The 19,562-nt window shown below is 37.4% G+C and overlaps 1 protein-coding gene across 3 annotated transcripts in view; it reads right to left on the bottom strand.

Moving 5' to 3' along the window:
• Positions 1-3,446: 3,446 nt before the first annotated feature.
• Positions 3,447-19,562, bottom strand: part of SOCS6 (suppressor of cytokine signaling 6) — a 30,255-nt gene continuing 14,139 nt past the window's right edge. For 2 of the 3 annotated variants that reach the window (XM_018082058.2, XM_018082051.2), the window contains exons 2-3: positions 10,401-10,505; positions 3,447-9,445 (exon numbers count right to left, since the gene is read on the bottom strand). In XM_018082058.2, coding sequence (XP_017937547.1) covers positions 7,716-9,320 — 1,605 coding nt within the window. In that variant the 5' untranslated portion in view covers positions 9,321-9,445; positions 10,401-10,505 and the 3' untranslated portion in view covers positions 3,447-7,715. Of the gene's footprint in view, positions 9,446-10,400; positions 10,506-18,011; positions 18,148-19,562 lie in introns of those variants that run through there. The other variant, XM_018082041.2, reaches the window with a different exon arrangement.

The following is a 19,562-nucleotide window of genomic DNA, read 5'->3' as shown; positions in this document are numbered from 1 at the left end:
AGAGAAAGAAAACTTAAGGGGAAGTTAGAAAACTTGAAACTGGTCAGTGATTGTCACAAATGACTGACAAAAAGGAACAAGTCTGCCATGGACCTGCACTTTGGTATCGTTTACCTTCACCATAGTGTAGAAAGACAGGAGTCTCTCAGAACACTGCATTTCAAAACTTCATGCTCATGAGAACTACAGAGTATCTTTGAATTTGTTGCACCATAAAGTTTTGAAACTGAGACATTTAGAGATTTCAGCATCGTGAGACTGACTGAAAACACTGCTTGCATAAAACAGTTTAGGTAGCTTTTCCATTATCACAAAATGAGACTGTTTAAACCAGAAACAGTTTTGCTTCAGACAAGATCAGGTTTAAGGAAGGTTAGAACATTCAAACATTTGTTTATTTTCTTCTTGGAGTGATACAGGGTAGACAATCAGGGAAGAAAGGTGTTCTGGAAGAAAATAAAGTATGCTTTTCAGTGGAAACCTGAGTTTGGAGTAGTGGATACACCAAATAAATTCCAACCAGAAACTGAACAAGACAGCTGCTGTTTCCTGATGGAAGTAGAAAGCTGGGGCAGAGGAAAAAGGGAGATATTTTGTGGGAAACCAACACTGCCAAAAATCTCTTCAGTTTGAGAAAGTGGTGTTTTCCTTTCTTTCTTAGCTTAAAGGAGTATAACTGAAAAGACATGTGAATTAAGAAACAGATATGATTATGATCACATGATGATAGATGCCCTAGTGGTTTCACGCAGAAGTCTGGAAAACACATTTGAATTACTTTCTCCATCTGTATAAGCAATATTTCCTATTTAAATAGCTGAAACCAACAGGGGATGCTTTTAAAAACTGCTCTTCTTACTGCAGCAGGCTCAGTGAGAAACACCCCATCACAGGGACAACAAAACTGGATTGCAGCTTAAAAGTCCTGTAAATTAAAGTTAAGAAAATTAGACAAATGTTGAGCAGACGAAGACATAACGTAACATTTACCATCACACACAGTTGCTCCAAAGTTTTACAAAATTGTCTTATTTTTGCTACAGTTCCTTTCAGCAGATGATGAGTCTTCCCTCAGCCCATAACTACCCAAATAGCCCTTGAGCTGTCAGTGTCAGGAGCAGCCCGGGCTCTGTAACACATACGTCCTTTATGTGCATCTAAACTTACTCATTGTCACCCACCAAAAATGAAACACATCACACGTATCTTTCCTTCTTCATTTTGTGCATGCAAACATTCCTTTATTTTTAAGCTTCTTTCATGAGGGCTGGTACCGTGCCTACCCAAACCCTCAGCAGTACCATCTCCAAAGTTTGCACTTGAACAGATTCAGGATACGGACCTGTTGGAGCAAGTCCAGTGGAGGGCCACCAAGATGATTAGAGGGCTGAAGCATCTCTCCTACAAGGAAAGTTTAAGAGAATTGGGATTTTTCAGCCTGGAGAAGGCTTCAGGGTGACCTAATTGTGGCCTTCCAGTACCTGAAGGGAGCCTCCAAGAAAGATGGAGAGGGACTTTTTACAAGGGCATGTAGTGACAGGACAAAGAGGAATGGCTTTAAACTGAGAGTAGGTTTAGATCAGCTATTAGGAAGAAATTCTTCACTGTGAGGGTGGTGAGGCACTGACACAGATTGCCCAGAGCAGTTGTGGATGCTTCATCCCTGGGATTGTTCAAGGCAAAGTTGAGAGGCTCTGAGTAACCCAGTCTAGTGAAAGGTGGCCCTGCCCCTGGCAGGGGGGTTGGAACTAGATGACCCTTAAGGTCCCTTCAAACCCAAGCCATTCTATGATTCTATCAGTTTGGACTGAGAATCTGATCTGAGGCAGACCACCACCTATTTCTCGGTCATTCCTTAAAACCTAACAAATGACCATTGTTGCCACTCCCTACAATATCCTATTCCTGCTTTACACGGTGTTGACAGGAAAGGATAGTTATTACCTTAACAGAATAAACAAAGAAGCACATATTGATGTTGCAAGAGATGATAAAATCCTTAGCTGAACCTTAGCCTTTAAAAAGGAAAAAAAAAAATAAAATTACAGACTGCAAACAAATTGTACGTGCTGGAAGAAAGTGATAGAACATTGTTTCCTAAATATTATGGACCTCCACTGGATCTTACAGCTTTGTAAGTTTTGAGGTCTTGTCTTAATTGCAGAGGATGACAATTCAGCTCTCCACTGCTGAGCCCTACCTTGGTACCTATCTCGGTATTATCAGAAATACAGCAAGCTTTCTGTGTCAGGCAGTGCCTTAGTCTTTCTCTTCCACCCACAACTAAAAAGATGATTGAGTGTAAGGTAGAAATAATTAGTGTTGTAGGTATCTTGACTATAAACATTTCAGCCCTGCCTGGATCATGCTAATTTTACAGGTGGCTGAAAAATTAATTCTTACTCACCTTTCACTACTTACCATGGAACCATCTTAGGGTGAGCTTATTCTTCACCAAATTTCTGGAGTGAATAGAACAAACAAAGAGAAGAACATCAAGCTGACCCAGTAACACAACTCCTGCAAGATCCCCTGTGCACTAGGGGAACAACCACCCAACATACTGAGCATAAAGCAATACCAGCCCCAGCAGTAGGAAACAAGAGAATGTAATTTTCTCTAAAACAGCAAAAACTATGAATTATTTCTGATTACTGTTTAAGGACTTAAGTTACAGGATACATAGAAAAGTACATCATTGTGGACAATATGAACACTAGTGACTTCCTACCAGGGCTAGGTTTTTAGTTTGGTTGTTTTAAAAAATGAAACCAAACAGCCTCCCTGCCCACCACTCAGTTATAACCAACACCTAAGGAGCTGATGGTATTTACTTGAACTTGAGTAGTGAGTCCAAGTCCCAAACACATGAACAATTGTGCATTTCTTTTACAACATAGAAACTGTTTATCTTGGATCTTCTGGTTTATTTGTGTGACTTCCCAGGGTTTAAAATTTCACTCCCTTTTTAAAGTGAATCTAAGACAGCATCAAGAGAACATCTGAAGATCAATACCATACATAACTTTCTCTTTGTGAGCTAAATAAGAACTATTTGCTTGCTTAGAAGGCAAGAGATACTATGATACCTTTGAGGTACATCTGGATGACGTAGAGGCTTTTGTTACGAATTCTGTGCATTTTTAATGGAAAAAAAGCCCACGTAAAATTATCAGAAAGTTAGCTTACAGTACTTATGCAGACCTTTCAAAAATCATATTCCAGTTAAGTCCTGGCAAATTTTTTTTGTTTTCTTTGAAAAGCAGAAATTAAAATAATTGGTATACAAAAATATTTTGAAAGTCAACAAGCAAAGTTTAAAAAATATATAGTTTAAACTGTAACCATTAAAATTTAAATGTTTGAGTCAGATGCCCAAATTTTACAATGTCTCTCAGGGTTTTTTTTATTTTAGAACATCACTGAAGTATAGAACACTCCACAAATCATTTTGTGAATGAAATTTTTATTTACACACTGTATCCAGAAGCAGATACATAAATCCTTATACAATTATTTTTCAAAAATGTGCAAGAAATTACTATAATTTTGTTTACAAACCAAAACACATTAAAATCAATGGACTTTGGATAATTCACTCTGTGGTGTGCTTAGTACAAATAGTGCACACCAGGTCTGAAACAGAGAAAAGTGTAAACTACAGCAATCTGGATTGCAAGTATTAACTTCATGGCACTCCATCATCACTATAAAAATTCTTTAACCCAACAGGTATTCATAAAAAGTTCTTTTAGAATTTTTTCTTATCTGTGTAGAATTTAGAACACTTTCCAGATACAATAATGCCATACTTTTCATATTATGACCTATCATCTGGGGCATTTTTATTTATAAAGAATGCCTATAATTTTTATTCTTTGAAGTCATTGAAAGATTTTATGAAATTAAATTGGCAATCATTAATGTATCCATAGCTTAGCTCAGAATTTGAAAGTTCAGTAATAGAGAAATGCTTCTCATCAGAATCATAGCCCATATATTGCTGGTATGCTGTTTTAAATTTATAATTCCAGTATTCACATAGATGAAATGCATCAAAACAAAAACTGCACAGATTTTCCTTAGCCCAGCAGTCAATATTCGCAGAAAGAAATCGGCTTTAACAAAATGCAAAGTCAGCTCATCTGAGAACAGTGAGTTTAATTAATAATTGCATTTCTGATCCTTCTGACAGAATTACATTTTGATAAAAAGATGGCATTCACTATGTCAACAGCAGGATAAGTGCTATATCCTTCAAACAGATCAAAGAATACACATTACTTTCAGTTGTTTATAACACTGGCTTACAAAACAAACAAACAAATAAAAAAAAAACCACAGAGGAAATTGTGCAAATTTATTATTTCCAAATACATGTGGTTTAACTCTTCTAATTGGTAAAACAGACAATGCTATCAATAATGTCAATCCTTTCAGATGCTCAAAAAGTTTTATTTCATAGTTTCATTTTTAAAAATATTTTTCCACAATTCAATCATAAAAAGCATACTTTTTGAACCCTTAAACTGTTGTGCTGAATAAATAGCCATATTTCTACTCTATAAGGATCACAGTCAGTTAGCTTTTATTCCTAGTGTATCTACTTCCAAAGTTCCCCAAAATATTCTCAATCATTTTCCTTTTATTTGTCAAGGACACTTTGTTCCTCTAATTTTCATGAAGCAGAAGTCAACACAATTTTTGTGGTTATTCTGACTACTTCTAAATGGACTCATAACTAAATGTTACTGTGTTTCTTTTATATTAATCTTTATTATAGGAAATTGTAAGTATCTTTAATGTTTTCGAAGTATTTTTTCTGGGTTCCTTCTCCTGGCTGGCCAGTTACCTCGGCATGAAAAAATACAGTGAGGTTCTGATTAAAGAAACCTGAAAAATAAGTATTTGTGTCTACTTACTACTGATTTAAAGTATTTTGAGCTTTGTAGAAATATCAGCGTCATTTTTTTATTCAGAAGCAAAGTGCTATGTGGTTCTCACATCCTATAGCTCAGCCACTTTAAAGTGTTCCTTTTGTGGTAGCTTTATAGGGGGGTGGGGAAATGACAAAGTTAACTTGACCTCATTAAGTTCACAGATGAAGAACAAGCAAGGAAGGCAACTCAGAAACTGGATAGTTGAAACAGTTTAAAGAAAAAAAAGCATCAACATTTATGAGTGAACAAACGGAAACTTATAAAGGTATGAGCAAGAATTTTAACATGTGTGTTCTTGCACATCTTTCAATTCAGCAGTAAGACCAGGATATTACAGCTTCAAATATTTAAGTTTCAATGCAATGACTGCTAAATTAATGCATGTGGCACAGTATAAACATATGTTTAATGCATTCAATAGTGGTATTAAATGGCAAAGAAAATATTTAATATACTATAATCTTTCAAAGATTCCGTAGAATGCATAGGCCCTCTAGTATGGGGAAAGAATTTTTAAAGTGAAGAAAATGCCAGAGGCTTTCTTCCAAAAGAATCCATAAAAATTATTTTCTTTTTCCTCCTCACAGACAGAATCAGAACACTGTACCATACAATAGGTTATTGTGCCTTTTTGAATAAATTTAGTGATCCTGATTCAGAGGAGGGGGGGACGGGGCATGACTGGATAGGGGGAGAAGTCAGTAGAGATAAAAAAAGAAAACAGAATTCACACTTTCATAGATATATCTCCATGGCAGAGCCAACAAATTACATGTATAGACTGCTCTAGATTATTTCACTTTTTAAGTTTAAAACTTTATCAGACTAAAGAGGAAATCCATATTCTCCCTCCCTTAAAAGCAAAGGCAGTCTTTATCTACCTTTGATTTTCTTTTTTTTTATTTTTTAGTTAAACATTATGGTCAAAAAAATAAATTAAAAAAATATAAATTTCGTCTATCAATTCAGGCAACCCAAGATGTAGTGCTACTGCACCACCTTGCAGCAATGTATTCATTCCTAAAGACTCATTTGAGGGGACCAAAAGGCTAGATTAAATGAGGAGAAGAAAATGACCTAAACAAGAAAGCTATATCCAAGATGAACAGCCTTTTTTTCTAAGGTGATGTTTACTGATTAGCCACTCCTACCAGAGACAGGGAATATGACATTCTAAAGTACAAAACAGGGGGGCAGAGGCAGACAAAGCGAGCCTCCCTCCCAAATTAGCTATGACCCTTTTAACAAATAACTCATAAGAGTGATCGAAACATGGGAGAAAGAGAAAAAAAACCCAATAACTAAAACAAAACAGGAAAATGCCATGGGTTAACCTTGCATGATGAAAATACTACAGTGTAGAACCTGTACTCCCCATTGAAAGTCTTTTTCCCTACAGAAGGTTAGAATAACTGTAAGCTTTTCGAATGCCAGAATTTTTGACAGATGTCACAAACATTTACTTAATTGATTCAATATTTCATATGTCAAAACATATTTCATGACAATAAACTGAACATTTCCTGTGGTCACTGTGTATCCAAACATCTTTTCTCAATGATTTGAAAGATGAGAATAGAGCTTTAGAGATGCATTTTAAGCATCTTCCATACAAAATGTTATCAGTCCATTCCTTCCTCCCCAAAGGATATACAAAAAAAAAGAGAAAATGATCCAAAGGACACTAGTGTATTACTGTAATTTCTGAAGTGAAAAAAAATGCAGAAAAATGAAAAAGAATAAAATTTCAAGTAGCTTGAATATAAATAAGGTAGAAATCATCCTATTAAAAGTTTTATCCCATCCCCAAAATGGCTTATAATTTATGTTCCCACAATAACAATTCCTAGAATCTTCCTACAAATCCAGGAAATTCCACTCCCCTGCTCCCAAGATGAGGCGGGAAGGAAAAGGCCAAAAAGAGGGGACCTGGTAGGTGTTCATTTATTTAACTGATGGCATGATTAGAAAAGGTAATATTTCACAAGATTCCAATATCACAATTTCCTTATAGGTATTATTTATTGACTTTCATCGACTTTTTTTTTAAAGGCCATTTTTAGAGGACAAAACACTGAGACAAGAAGAAGGCTGAATCAACCTTCTTGAACACAGGAGTGTACAGACAATACAAGGCTTAGGAGGAAGGCATTTGTTTTTTTTTCTTAAAGATATGCTGCATAACCATGTTCTTATCACACAGCTCTGTCTATAAATTAGGGCATATCTCTATAGGAATTTTCTAATTAGGACACTAGGAAATAGTTATTACTATAGGTGTAAATTCAGTAATTTAGAATACCAATATCTTCCTTATCCATGATAATTTTTTTCAAGAGGTTGTTTTAAAGGAAAAAAAATTCCATTCGACAAGTTTCATTTGACTTTTACTTATCGTTGAATACACATGAAATGTGCTTTCAATGCATAAAAATCACAGTGGATAGCAGCAAAGGACTTGGGGGAAATTAAGGAGAATTTGATCATTCACATTGTGATTAATCTGCACATTGATGAAAGATAGCTATTTCACACTTCTAAAAATAAACTGAGATCATTCTTTCCAACAAAACAAAAAAGAAAGCCTCCCAAAATACACAAAACCCCCCAAAACAAACATAAATCCAAATGCATTACTTTTCTTTTACACACAAAAATGAAATATTTTTATGGCAGCAAAAGATTTTGATAATAATGAAAGTCTGTAAACTGTAATTCAATCTCTTTTTGTTGTTGTCGTTCCCAAAGTGCAAGATGCAAGATTCCCGTAAGCTTTCAGTAGTGCTTTTCCTGTAAATAATCCTTCATTTTGTTTGGCAAAGGCAGTTTTTGAATCAGGTCTATTCTGGTGTACTGACGTATTACAAAACGACACAGGTACTGCAAAGAGCGCACCTGCATAAACCGAGACACTGGATTTGTCAGTCTCACTGGGTAAGTGGCAGATCCAGGCAGCCGGGATCTCGAATAGCAGAAAGCTCCATTTTCAGAGTCCCTGATTGAATGTTCAATTAAGTCAACTATAGATGTATGTCCCTCCACATCTGGCTGTTCATAAAAACTAAACCTACCATTTGAGTGTTCAATTCTAGTGTGAAGAGTTTTTCCATGGGAACGAAAACTCAAACTTAAAAGATAACGATCATCAGAACTATCGCGAACGAGAAACGAGCCATCAGGCACATTAGCTAATTTTCCCTCTGCCTCCCAACGTGTAATGGGGCCCCAGTACCATCCTTGTTTTGCAAGTTTTTTCAGTTCTTCTGTCAGACTTGTCACAACCATAGGACCACTGTTCTGTACAGAATCATAGACTCTTCCAACTCCTGGGGCAGTGTTAGGATCAAAATTCAAATGGCAGCGCATACTTTCAGCCACATGGGCATCTGTGCCATTTAATCCATTGAAGTTCCTTTGGATTTGATTATTCTGCATTGGAGGTAGCAAAGGTGAGAGTGGAGGGACATCGCTGTGATTAAGCCTTGGGCTTTGCAACATGACTCCTGTGGTACCAATCAACAAACCATTCACCGTCTGGTCCACAAAGATATCCGGTGCAACGACTACATCCTGATCCACTTGGTTCTCGTCTTCATGGAAAGCATTTCCCCCCACTTGAGAAGAAACAGTTGAAACTTCCATGGGTGAGGAACTATCCAGACAGTAACTACGTGATCCTTCCAAAGGATACATTCCCTCATCTAAAGGCACAGTATACTGAATGTAGTCCTGAGGCATTAATCCAATAACTACAGGCACATGTTCATCAATATGAAGATGCAAGTCTCCGTTCTGAGATTCTGTATTTTTTAATGCATTGTTTTGTTCCTGGAACACGTTTTCTGACTGCAACTCATGGAAGTCCTTTCTAACACCATTCAGTGCTGGGCTTGGATTAGAGGAATGGACCAAGGCCTTGACTTTCACTTCCATTTTGATGCAAGTCTCTTCCGAATTTGTAGGTCGAAGGGGCCACGGAGTTGGACTGTAATGGTGATTACGGAGGGAAGTAGATCTCAGAGGTCTTTGAGCTCGCACATCTTTGAAGGTTATTGGAGCAGATGAGGAAGAAAAGGTGTCATCATCTGCAGAGCTTACAGATGGTGTGCTGCCTTTGCCTTTCTGTTTTTGTTTTGCTGAAAGCCTCCTTTTTAATGTACCCATTAAACTTTCACTTTTTGATCTATTTTTGCCTCCTTTTTCATCTTCACTATTGACTTCACAGCTAGCCAAATCTTTACCATAGCAGCTGCCAAACAAGGAGTCATCTTTTCCAAATTCGCTTAAGGATGGTTGCTGAACCACTACAAAGTCACTCTCGTCTTTACTTTTATTTAAGTTAAAGGACTTGCGAATTGTTTTCAGACTAATTTTCTTCATTATGACAAGTTAGCAAATCTGGCTGATCAGCAGTGCTTGTGGTGATATAGCCCTAACACATGCAGAGCAGCTTCTGCTTCATTTATGTGTCTTATCCAGCCTCATTTAACTTCAAGAGCCATTTCCTGGAAACAAATAAAAAACAATTAACTTCAAAGAAATATTTCAAAAGTTATCTATAAGGGTTTCCCCCTCTCTAAACAATACAGCAGTCGCAATACTTAAACAATGGGCATCAAATAAAAGTAAAGAGAGAGAGCTGACTTAGAAACCAATCAGGCTCAAAAAATGAATCTGCTACATCTGCCTTGGAGATTTCCACTTTTTTCTGCTATCAGCAGGATATTTTTTGAAACATACACACATGCTACATCACACTCACAGGCACATATATTTAATCCATGTATACATGTTTTCACGCACAGAAACGCTCCTCTCTTTCCCAAGGCTCCTAAAAAGTCCCCACATAAATAACTACAGAAGATAAAACTACAGGAGATATTCAACAGGATTCCGACAAACTGGTTAAACAGTCATTGGTCCTAAAAACATGGTCTTATAAGTTCATACTTTCTCTACACAAGTTGAGGAATACTCAAAAGGTTACATAATTATAGGAAAACTAATGAAAAAATAGAGGGACATTAACAGCAAAGTAACATATGTTTACAACAAGTCCCCTCCTGAACTTCTTTGAAAGAAAAGTTGATTTCCAAACTGTTTTAGGCATATAAGACCAAGTTACAGGCTCTTATTGCCTAGAACTTTGAGAATTTTTATTCCTCCAGTTCTTCTGCCAAGACCTAGTGGACACAGCTGCTCAAGTCCCAGTCAACTGCTCCCACCTGGCATCTTGCAGAGTCATGTACCCACAAACTTAACCTTTTGGCTTGTGGGTTTTTTTTGTTTCAGGTTTGGCTGTGCTTGGAGGGGAGCTTGGTTTGGTTCTTTTTAATGTTAGCTAGACCTTTCAAAGTAAACAGCTCTGCAGAGAGAAGAACACAGGAAAGAGAAGAGAGAGAAGTTGCCACTGCCACAGAAGTAGGTACTACCAGTAGTAGTAGCCATTATTCCACGTACCTCCAAATACGTGTGATGTTAGCAGCACAAACTGCAGCAGCAAGCCTGGCTCCAATCTAAGCATGGCAAGCTCAATCTTTCAAGAAATCTTCCAACCTTGGTGGACTGAGGGGAAAGTAAAACAGTCCTTATGTACATACTTCCCACTTCTCTCCCATAGCATCACAATACAAGCAACAGAAAAAAACTGTGCAATAAACTGAAATAAGTTTTTCAACTAAACTATATGGTTTTCTTAAATAAGCACTCAAAAATTGCATAAAAACATGTGAGGAGAATGATTACTATAACCAAACAGCAGTCCATTGGCTATTACTCTTGTCCTGTCCAACTTTTGTGGTCCTCAAGTACACAAAGGCTAAAGGATCATATTCAAAGCAAACTAAAAGGCAATGCGAGGCATCTGTGGATTCTGAACTTCAAAATACCCTGAAAAATTTGATGTAAAGCCCTGCTGCTGGAGGTTGGACACTGCTTCATAAAAAGTAAAGCTTGATTTACTTAGATTTGTACCCTAGTCCTATCTGCAAATTCCCTAGACTATCTGCATCTTCCTGTTTCAAAGACCAGTTCTGACTTTGTCATAACCTCTGATATTTCACAAGTCCATCTTTAGAGCATGCTCAGTTCCTCCCATTTCCTTTTCTTAATTACCAAACTAAATAGCACTTTCCTTACTTTCAATGGGGAGAAATTAAAAGGTTTCTGTAAACTGATATACCTCCTATCAGCAAAGAACAAACATACCCAAAAAAATTGTTCCCTAAACAAATAAAAGGCTAAGAACCAATTTCTTGCTATAAAACAAATATTAAAACCTTAAAAAAATAGAACCAGTATTTTATCAGATGTTCAGATTATTTTCTACTTTTAACATGATGCCTGTTGTACCAAGAGTCATGAAACCCTAAGACAACATCTTCCACGTAAATAATTTGAAGTAGATACTGAGATACAGGTATGATTTTTCAAAGGTTAAAACACTACTTTTACTTTCCTACACGTACAGATAAAGGCAGAGTTACATGCCAGTTAAGAGGAGACTCAAAATGTCTTGCTGACCTTCTATTCTTAAACCATTTGGATTTTGCCATCTTACCAATTTACAGTACTCTTTTCATCATAGGTAAGTAAATGAACCTACAAAATGAGTGAAAATTACAACTTCAGGATTCTACGCTGCTCCTAAACCAACAGTGTTGGTTCATTTGATAAATTTAACTGTGCTTTTGTGTATGTAGTACCGGAAGCCTGGGAACCCTCATATCAGCTCCACCTGTGAAATCCACAATGTTCTCCAACTGCTTCTGACTGACACCCACAAGCTGACACTATTTCTACTTTTCCAGAAATGTTCCCCCATCATTGTGGAAACTATATTATACTGTTGGCAATTCCTAAACCCCAAAAAAAAACCAAAACAAAAAACCCCCCAAAAAACCAACCAAACAACAACAAAAAAACCAAACAAAAAACCCACAAAAAAACCAAACAAAAAACCCAAAACAAAACAAAAAAAAACAAACCAACAAAAAAAACCCAAAACAAAAAACAAAACCAAACCAACAAAAAAAAAAAAAAAAAAGATGCACCCAGCCAAAAAAAAACAATGAAGGACAAAAAAGTAAAATCTGTCTTCCAAGCTAGGGAGAAATTAAAAGAGCATTATCACATTGCTGACTAGGGAAAGAAGATGCCCCAAACTGTATGATTCACACATCTTTTGTCATTGATGTGTTTCAAAACAATTAGTTACCTAAAATTTGGCTGAAGGAACATTGTTTTAGCTTTCAGCTTTTCCATAACTAAAACATTAAGCCAGTCACTTGAAAGAACAGGTTTTTATCACGTGCTAGTCTTTCTGTATCAAAATGTGGAGTTTTTTTACAAATGAAAATCCAATATCTAAAAATAATCTCAACAGATCAGTCTCTAAGGCAGCACCCAGAGCAGTCAAAGCTTTTTACTCAGAAAGCAACTACTGAGCCTGTTTGAGCAAAAAAGTGTTTTACGTCTGTCAGCCTACCTTAGTAGCCAATATCTTTATCAAAAAAAATGTGTGACTGTCCAAATGAGACTCTTCCAAGGAAGTCAACTGCCCTTGTCCCTGTGAAGGACTTCAATTTGCCAGAAATCAACTGGAAGCATCATACAGCTGGCACAACCCCAGTCAGAAGATTCCTAAAAAACCTGGATGACAACTTTATGGAACAGGCCCTAAGACAGTTGACTCAGGAAGATGCCCCTTCTTGATCTGCTGCTTGTCAACGAAGAGAATCTTGCAAGCGAAGTGGAGATTGGTGGTTGTCTTGGCCAAAGCGACCACAAAGTGATTGAGTTTAAAATTTCTGTTGACAGGAGGAAAATTGCCAGCAAAACCTCAACTCTGGACATGAGGAGAGCAGATTTCAGGCTGCTCAGGGAACTAGCAAGTAAAGTCTCCCGGGAAGATGTTTTTGCAGCTTTTTGCAGTTTTTAAACATCACCTCCTAAGGGCACAGGAGCAGGCAATCTTTTCCAAAAATGGAAGGTGTATGCCCAATGGAAGCAAGGTCAGGTGACATGGGAAGAATACAGAGATTCTGCTTGCCACTGTAGGGAGAAAATTCGTGCAGCCAAAGCTCAGCTGGAGTTGCAGCTGGCCAGAAATGTGGGGGACAATGAAAAGAGTTTTTTTCAAATACATCAATGGCAATAGGCAGTATAGAAACATCATTGGCCTGTTACAGGGTGAGGATGGCCACTTCCCAACCAGGGACAGAGACAAGGCAGAGGTGTTTAACTCTTTCTTTGCCTCTGTCTTCAACACAGATGATGGACCAAGGGGGTCTCAATGCCCTGAGCTGGAGGACCATGACTGCAAGAATGATCAACTCATAGTCAACACTGAAATTTTGTGAGATCTGCTCCTCCAGCTGGACCCCTACAAATCTATGGGGCCTGATGGGATTTGTCCAAGAATCCTCAAATTGCTAGCTGATGTCATCACAAAACCTGTCTTGATGATTTTTGAGTGGTTTTGGGAATCCAGACAGATCCCAGCTGACTGGAAGCTGGCAAATGTTGTCCCAGTTTTCAAGAACGGAAAGAAGGAGGACCCCAGAAACTACAGGCCTGTCAGTCTCACTTCAGTGCCTGGCAAAGTCATGCAGAAAATTTGTAAATGACTTGGATGCAGGACTTGAAGGGATACTAAATAAGTTTGTTGACTACACCAAATTGGGAGGAGCTGTTGAGTCCCTCAAAGGCAGGGAGGCCCTGCAGAGAGACCTTGATAAATTGGAGAGATGGGCGATCACTAACCCTATGAACTTTAACAAGGGAAAGTGCCGGATTCTGCATCTGGGATGGGCAACCCTGGTTGTGAGTATAGACCAGGGAATGAGAGGTTGGAGACCAGCACTGCAGAAAGGGACCTCGGGGTCCTGGTCAGTGGTAAGTTCAGTATGAGTCAGCAGTGCCCTGGCAGCCAGGAGAGCCAACCATGTCCTAGGGGGCATCAGGCAAAGCATCGCCAGCTGGTCGAGGGGGGAATTGTCCTGCTCTGCTCTGCACTGGGGTAGCCTCACCTTGAATATTGTGTGCAGTTTTGGGTGCCAAAACATAAGAAAGATACTAAGCTCTTAGAGAGCATCCAAAGGAGAGCCACAAGGATGGTGAAGAGTCTGAGGGGGAAGCCTTATGAGGAGTGTCTGATGTCATTTGGTTTGTTCTACCTGAAGAAGGGAAGTTTGAGGAGAGACCTCATTGCAGCCTACAACATCCTCATGAGGGGAAGCTGAGGAGTAGGCAGTGATCTCTTCACTCTCACAACCAATGACAAAGGCCCAAGGAAATGGTATGAAGCAGAGTCGAAGGAGGTTTAAGTTTGGTATCAGGAAAAGGTTTTTCAGCCAGAGGATGGTTGAGCAATGGAACAGGCTCCCCAGAGAAGTCATGACAGCACCAAGCCTGACAGAGTTCAAGAAGCACTTGGACAACGCTCTCAGGCACATGGTGTGATTCTTGGGGTGTCCTGTGTAAGGCCAGGAGTTGGACTTGATGATCTAGATGGGTCCCTTCCAACTCAGTATATTCTATGATACGCGTGACTCATTATTTGTACCCTTGAAAATTCCATATGAGGATATAAGAAAGATTTGATGCTCAAATATAAAGCACATAAACAACATGCATCTATCCAGAGTCCAGTTCATTCACACATGAGAAGTTGATAAAAATCTAGTGAGTGACAGTCCTGGTCAAAGCTCTCCAAAGTAAACTGAATACACCCACCAATGAGAGCAAGTCTCTAAACAAGTCTTCCATATGAGATACACTCTATGATACCTCCTACACACATTTTATCCAAGACAGGAGAAAATAAATACACTCTGAAGTCAAATACCCGAACTGACCCAGATACTCTCCTTTCTTTGCACATACTTAAAGAATATCAGTAATTCTGCATTGCATATCAGTATGTTTAAAAATGCTATATAAACAGCCTTCAGTAGATGATACTCTCACACTTGCAAGTATAGAATTTTCCACAGTCTACATATAAAAGTGCTGAAGCCAAAGAGCCCAGCATGCACCCCTTCCTGGAATACATTAAAATGAACTATACAACTTCTTCACAACCCTCAGCACAGCAACAGTTACATTAGTATTTTGCACAAATTACGGCATCACTGAAGTCTCCCACTGATGTGCTCTTCCAGTGCCATCTGCTGTACAGTGAATTTAGACAGCCTAACAAGCAACACCTCTAAAAATTTTTCTGGCAGGCATTTGCCACTATAAACAGACTGAACTATGCCAATGTACTCCCAAAGCCTTGTGGCTATGTACGCAGAAACACCTGGAACACACAGACTGAAAATGAGAGATTAATCAAATCCAGAAAGAGAATGAGATCTTAACACATAGAATAACAAGGCAGAATGAGATTCTGACTTATGAACTTTCATAAGAAAGTCTGCATCTTGGAATCTTTAATATCATGAAGGTCGACAAAATACAGGCCTTTGGATAAAAACTACCAAATTACTACCCAGCAAACTCCATGCTCCCTTTCTGCATATAAAAATAATGAAAACTAAATTTGTACACCTCATTTTGAAGAACAACATTTATTAATCACACACAAATGTGAAGTTATTAATTAAGATAATTAAGGCTAAGACTTTACTTTACAGGCTGCTTCTCAGAAATCTGAAGAGCAGGTCATCCAATCATATATTAATTATTATGGTGGCCAGCACTGATGTATGAAAAATTATGAAAGTTTTAAAAATATATATATATATATAAATCAGTTTCGGCAAATCTAATTTGAATATTCCAACACTTCAGAGTAGTTTCAGTTTGATGTTACAAAACAGTTTCAGCAGACTGTAACCACATAGCTATCTGGAAACAGTGTTCACAAAAGTACATCAACAAAAAGCTTCACTATATTTATAGGGTTTTTATTAATTTCTTATCTTTTTCACACTTTTAGGTTAGGCATACTCATTTCCTGAGATAAGTGCTATAAACAGTGCTGCCAAAATGCACTACTATAGAAATAAATCAGGATTAACTTTAAAGAGTTGTGACAGAAAACATCGTACTGGAAACATGCAGCCAAATACAACTCATGGCTGAACAAAAAATTGTCCTTAAAATGTTTAATAAAAATACCATCATAAAAATTACTTGGAACTTTTAATCAATGCTATTTCAGATAACCTTCCTAAAATAAATGTTAATCTGCTTACTTATTTCCATAAAGTGAAGTAGTTGAGCATTGAATTTGATTTTTTTGAATCCAGAGATGCATCATTCCTGAAAAGTCTGGTTGTCCCTTAGAAATATATAATCTTTATTCTTACCATATCATAAAACTTACACCATTTACAACTTCAATTTACTATATTTTAATATAATTATTAAGAAAAATAAAAATATCTTGAAAGTAAAAAGGTTTCTGCATTCCCGGGCATGACAAGCACCAGGTTCTCATTGCAATCACATAATGAAGCCTAGTCTAATTATCTGCAGAAGTATGAGGTGTCATTCTCCTGCTGCCCCCAAATTCCCACTGAAATATATTCATGCATTCTTTGGAAGAGCATGTCAAAAACAGCATCTTAATAATACAGATTTCAAGTGATATACTTTGGAAATTCATAAGTGTCTAAATTTTCTCCAAAGTTCATATAATTATTAATATGAATTACTAAGAAGTTGTTCTCCATACCTGTTCCCATCAAATTTACTTCAATACTGAAGCCAGTATCACTAGAAGTTGTCTTCAAACCAGTACAGAAAATACCAAACCAAGATATTTCCTTCTACGTATTTTCAGTTTCAGTCTATATGAGTACAGAAACTACACATAAAATACTCATTATGTGAAGATAGATTCAATATCTATTTCAAACACCATCAGTTTCTGATAGAACATACACACTACATGGCAGCTTTTGGTTTTTTCATTATACATGCCCTTATCATACTGAAGATGGTGAGGTTTTTCCCTTCCCTGAGCTTCAAGTAAATTCCTATGTTGTATTGCATTGAAGAGTCTTTAAATGAAGCAATCTAAATTCCATTACATACTCATATACCTTGAAAACAAAAAAAGGTAGATTGTTTTAGCAGTGGTTTGCTTACTAATGGATGAACACTGTCCTAATATGATTGCAAATTTTATAAAAGCCCTTCTGACTTGCATACCTGCTTTTCTAGTTAGTGAGAAGCTCAGATGTAAACCTTCACATAAAATTGGAACAAGGAAAAAACAGAGGAGAAGCTCATCTGACAGTACATTATACTACATCATTATACTTACATACTTAAAGCCTCCTATTTTTAAGCTAACTAATCAATAACCTTAACACAGAGTAGATGTTATTCACCACATATTTAAATTTTTACCATCTAAGATTTGAACAGTTGAGAAAAGTATGGTCAGCTTCTCTAGAGGCCAATATAATTTAACAGGTTTTACAGTGATAACGATTTAAAACAAACCAACCAACAGCATGTCAGATAGCCATAGAATTTCTCCTATTTTTTTTCCTCTTTTTACAAAGCTTAAAAAGAAAACAGTCCATGGGCACTAATGTTCTAACACAGTATAGAGTAACCCTAATCTGACTAGCAATCTTTAGCAGAGAATAAGCAAAGTACACCTTTGGAAATATGTAGGAAAGGGGGGTAAAATAATAAAAACTTGACACAAAGAAATTATTCTTCACCACCATTAGTGGAATTAAATGTATGCAAAACCAGGAACAGAGCCACTGAAAAAGTCTAAACACCCTAACTGCTTGTCTCTGGCCTGCTGTTGAAAAAGGATGCCTCTTAACATCTGGATTTCCCTGATTTTTTTTTTATTTTTTTCATTTTTTTTTCTTTGAACACTACTTAATCCATGGCTGCTTGCAGTAAGTCCTGCTCTTCTTTCCCATATTTGGCTGCAGGGCAGAATATTTCTATCTGATTGGTAGTTTTCCTCCGGGGAATAACTAAGAGTGTTAAATGGCATCTCTGTTATGGCTCATATGTGTATATACAGTCTTGTAACTACAATAATTTCATCACGACAACAGCTAAAACCAGTTACTAAGAGTAACAGACCTCAGCCAAGGTTACATCTCCCCTATCCAAGGATGAGTGACTGGGGTGCATGTCTACTTCCGAGCTATCGCAGACACCCTAGCCTGGGGTGTGTTAAACTGAAGTCAGCACCAGTTGGTACTGGCTCAAGAATCCATACAGCATCACAAAACCAGAGATGCTGTTGGAGAAGGGAAATTCCAGGGGAGCTGGGTAGATGACAGCCAGCAAGCACTTCAGCCATTCCTGCTAGATCTTTCACAAACTAGGAATCAACAACCAAACAGGTAACCAAGTAGATTGTACTTTTAATACACTTACTAAAAGACGGGCACAAGTACCACTTGTCATCACTTTCTTTTAAGTAGACATATGATAATAAAATATACTACTAATAAATTTTTTCAAGCATGCTGAAAAAATACCAGGAAAAAGAAAGCCATAATTTGGCTCTAAGACCCCGATGAACTCACAGTGAGGAGCAAAGAAGCAAACAAAAATAACCCAGCAGGTCGATGTATGCCAAGTCACTGAAAAAGATAAAAGTGGAACATTTTTGATGAATCAGCTGAGAGAAGTCACTAAAGAAACCTGATGTGTGCATGTGTTTCATTGCAGGGAATCACATCCATTGAGTGCAAATAAACCTTCACTTACAGTGTTCACACAGTTGCGCAGAAGCAGACGAAGAAAGAGAATAATGCTCAGTCAGTCTCTGCTTTCATTTTTTACTATTTTGCAAGACTGTAGTAGCCAGCCTTGCAGCATGCTGTCTATCAGCAAAAATTTAGTTCCATAAGCAAAAATTAGACTTCCTGGGAGGTGATGCATATGACAATTCCATTCTGAGTAAGGGTCCATCCCCCTTCTCCATCCTGACGGACGCTGGATACACCAAAATGTTTCTTCTCCGTTGTCAGGTACAGCGGTACCCTCAGCATGATAACAGGGAGATTTTATGCTTATCCAAGATATTTATGCAATCCTCTTAAACCGTAACACAGTTATTTTAGGAGTCTGAAAAGTTGTAAAACTACAATGCTCTCTCTACAAACTACCATGCATTTAGCAATACGGACCAACATCACGTTCTGTAAAAAGGAAAAAAAATTAAAACACTTTTGCTCTAAGATTTGTGTAAAGCTATTTGTAGAAACCAGTACACAGTTTACAGTAATAAACTGCCTTCGGCAAGGAACAGATTCTGTGCCTACGTATTTGAGAACAAGAAAAGCATTTGAAATTAATATAGTGAAAATGAAAGAAAGAATGGAAAAGACACTCAGTAAAAACAAAAAAAAATTGCACTTCTGTGCTTCTTTCTATAAAGACGTATGCACAAATGTCTAAATCCTGGAACATGTGTTGAAAAGAACATAACCTATTTAATTGTATGGATGCAGGTACCAAAACCCAATTCTGAATGCAGCTTTGTTTGTAAATGCCGATGCATTTCAAAGCATAAGTTTAAAAATGCTGTCCATTCATTCAAAGCATACACCAGAAAGACAGAAATAACAAAACAGACCATTTTCTCAAAGTGATTTTTGTGGTCAGCAATAATCTGACCAT

This window comes from Manacus vitellinus, unplaced genomic scaffold (genome assembly GCF_001715985.3).
Source record: "Manacus vitellinus isolate BGI_N305 unplaced genomic scaffold, ASM171598v3 scaffold_1_pilon, whole genome shotgun sequence".
NCBI lineage: Eukaryota > Metazoa > Chordata > Aves > Passeriformes > Pipridae > Manacus > Manacus vitellinus.
This window is presented reverse-complemented; position numbering and strand designations above follow the sequence as displayed.